The sequence below is a fragment of the Solanum tuberosum genome, unplaced genomic scaffold (genome assembly GCF_000226075.1).
Source record: "Solanum tuberosum cultivar DM 1-3 516 R44 unplaced genomic scaffold, SolTub_3.0 scf00001, whole genome shotgun sequence".
In the NCBI taxonomy this organism is placed as follows: domain Eukaryota; kingdom Viridiplantae; phylum Streptophyta; class Magnoliopsida; order Solanales; family Solanaceae; genus Solanum; species Solanum tuberosum.
Window position 1 is genome coordinate 815,774 of NW_006238927.1, and position 2,314 is coordinate 818,087.

Sequence of the window (2,314 nt, forward strand, 5' to 3'; positions counted from 1 at the left end):
GGAGTGGGCGGAAGATTAATTGGAAAAACAATCTTTCAAATGCAGTTGTCCAAAAATTAGAACGGACATGTTAGTTAAGAAACAGCACACGGCCAGTGAAACTGACATGCCCTTGTTTTCTTTTTGCACACCTATTTTTTTAAGGAGTTCATGGATAGGAAACACGTTGTGTGACTCCATGTGTGTGCACATAGGAAGTCAAGGCTTTAAAGCACCTCTCCAATATGCTTGAAATCGTTTAATGGAGCAACCGAAGAATTTTCTCAGCTAATAAATGAAATTGATGAAAAATATCAAGAACATTAGATTTATTCTCAACAATATATATCCAAGAGTGTTTGCTAAAGTGATATAAAAAAATATAAAATAATAACGAAAACCATCACTTGAGATTTCCGAGCCTGGACCCCAAAATACATAGTAACATATTGTCGTTTCATTTCATATTCGAGGAAGGGAAAGAACAACAAACTAAATATTGTAATAATTGTTTTTACATTTTTGTTCATTAATTAGGAATAGTTAATATGGTTTTTGAACATTTGAATTTAAATCTTCTCACTTTTAGAAAACACTAGATAGATAATACCAGCCAACATTGATATTCATATCTATAGCAATACGCCTTGACAATTACACAATCAAGCAGGTAGCAACATAAAATGTTATGTCAGTGTTTTGAGCAATTAGATAATTACGGCAGTCCATTGTGAGATTAATTAACTCATGATTCAAAGAAGAGTCAAAACATCAAGAAACATGACAGAAGAATTAACATAAAAAAAAACTCTATAGGACAAGAAAACTATTATTTATATAACTCGACGAGGAAAAAAACCATTCATAAAACTTTATGGTTCCTATTGAACCAAATACAAGGAACAAATAAATACGAGGCAAAATGATTAAGAAATCAATACCTGAGTACAACATCATCTCAGAATACTGTATCAAGCGATATAGTCACTACCCTCAGTTTCCCTGCCAATCATAGGAGAGATACGACTCTCCATGAAAGTTCTAATTCTTATACAGTTAGAAGTTTTTCCATCAACATTCATCTCTCTCTGTTGTTCCTTTTTCTTATTGTAGATAATTAACTTCGCTTTCCCAGGTGCAGCTAATATGATGTCATCATCACTCATTAAACACACGGGTGTGGGACAAAAACGGAAAGTGTTTTTTACAACACTAAATTTGGTCCACGACTCCACAACCCCATACTCTTTCATCATCCTAACATCAATTTCATTTTCATTTATTCTATTACCAAATACACAAAGACACCCTTTAAGAGCCACAATTCCATAAAAGCGCAAAAGAGAAGTAGTAGTAATGATAGGTATAGGCACCTCGAAGAATTTCTCATCAGTTAGATTAACAACAACAATTACAGATGGAGAACAATAATATTTACCAGCCAGCCAATGCAAAGCCCCATTTAGGAAAACCCCAAAATGGTGAATAGGAATTGTACCATTATGAGATATACTCTCAAGTTTCCTCCAAAAACCCATTCTCGTGGAGTAGACATCCACAAATGTACAGACAAGGTCACCTTCAATTACACTCTATAACAAGAAAGAGTAATAACCTTATAATCATCACTAGCAAATCCATACCCAAGGGCATACGCGGTAGAGGTACCACACTTTGGAAGAGCCAAAGGAGAGTTAGGAATTCTACGGTATTCTAAGGTTGTGGGGTTGATTAAAAATGCAACATCTTCCTCATTCAACACCAATACCAAGCCATTACATGAACCAACAATTTTCTTCCATCTTCCCTAAAAATTAAGCTCGGTTGAAATTGCATAAATTCCATTTTGGGGGTTAGGGTTAATATGAAGAGAGTGAAGAGATTAAGAAACATCAGAGATAAGAATGCGCTTACATTTTTCATATTTGTTGGATTGATAATTGAGGTAAGCTTTTATGAATTTCGGGTCTGAAAGAAAAGAGCACCACTGCTTGGAAATGTAACAGAAATGACCTACCGATTTTACAGGCATCCGGGAGACTATCTCTTCTATCATTTCATCAGGCAATTTTCTGCTCATTGCCATTTTTTGGGATTTTGGTTTTAAGGGTAATTTCTTGAGCAAGTTTTTGAAAATTTTATCTTTTCATGTTATCTTTAAAAGTTACTCGGGCTGAAATATGTTGGGGCTATATTTGGATCATAACTTAATGGGGAACTTACAGAAATCCCATAAGTTTAGAAGTTAATTACAAAGATTTTATAAACTTACTAGATTTTGGTGTGTCAAGATACATCCAGATACATGTATCTCGGGATATATTAGGCCCAAATT

At 34.3% G+C, this 2,314-nt stretch overlaps 1 protein-coding gene across 1 annotated transcript; it reads right to left on the reverse strand.

Moving 5' to 3' along the window:
- Nucleotides 1-950: 950 nt before the first annotated feature.
- LOC107059811 (F-box/kelch-repeat protein At3g06240-like) lies at nucleotides 951-2,065 on the reverse strand. Its single transcript, XM_015306825.1, has 2 exons — nucleotides 1,997-2,065; nucleotides 951-1,571 (listed from the first exon to the last, which is right to left on the reverse strand). The coding sequence occupies exons 1-2, from the start codon at nucleotides 2,063-2,065 to the stop codon at nucleotides 951-953; spliced, it is 690 nt and encodes a 229-aa protein (XP_015162311.1).
- Between the last annotated feature and the right edge of the window lie 249 nt (nucleotides 2,066-2,314).

Coding starts and splice junctions, on each gene's coding strand:
- LOC107059811 (XM_015306825.1), bottom strand. CDS start 2,065: ATGGCAATGAGCAGAAAATTGCCTGATGAAATGATAGAAGAGATAGTC. Junction 1,572..1,996: donor CCCGGATGCCTGTAAAATCG/GTAGGTCATTTC, acceptor TTCTTGTTATAG/AGTGTAATTGAAGGTGACCT.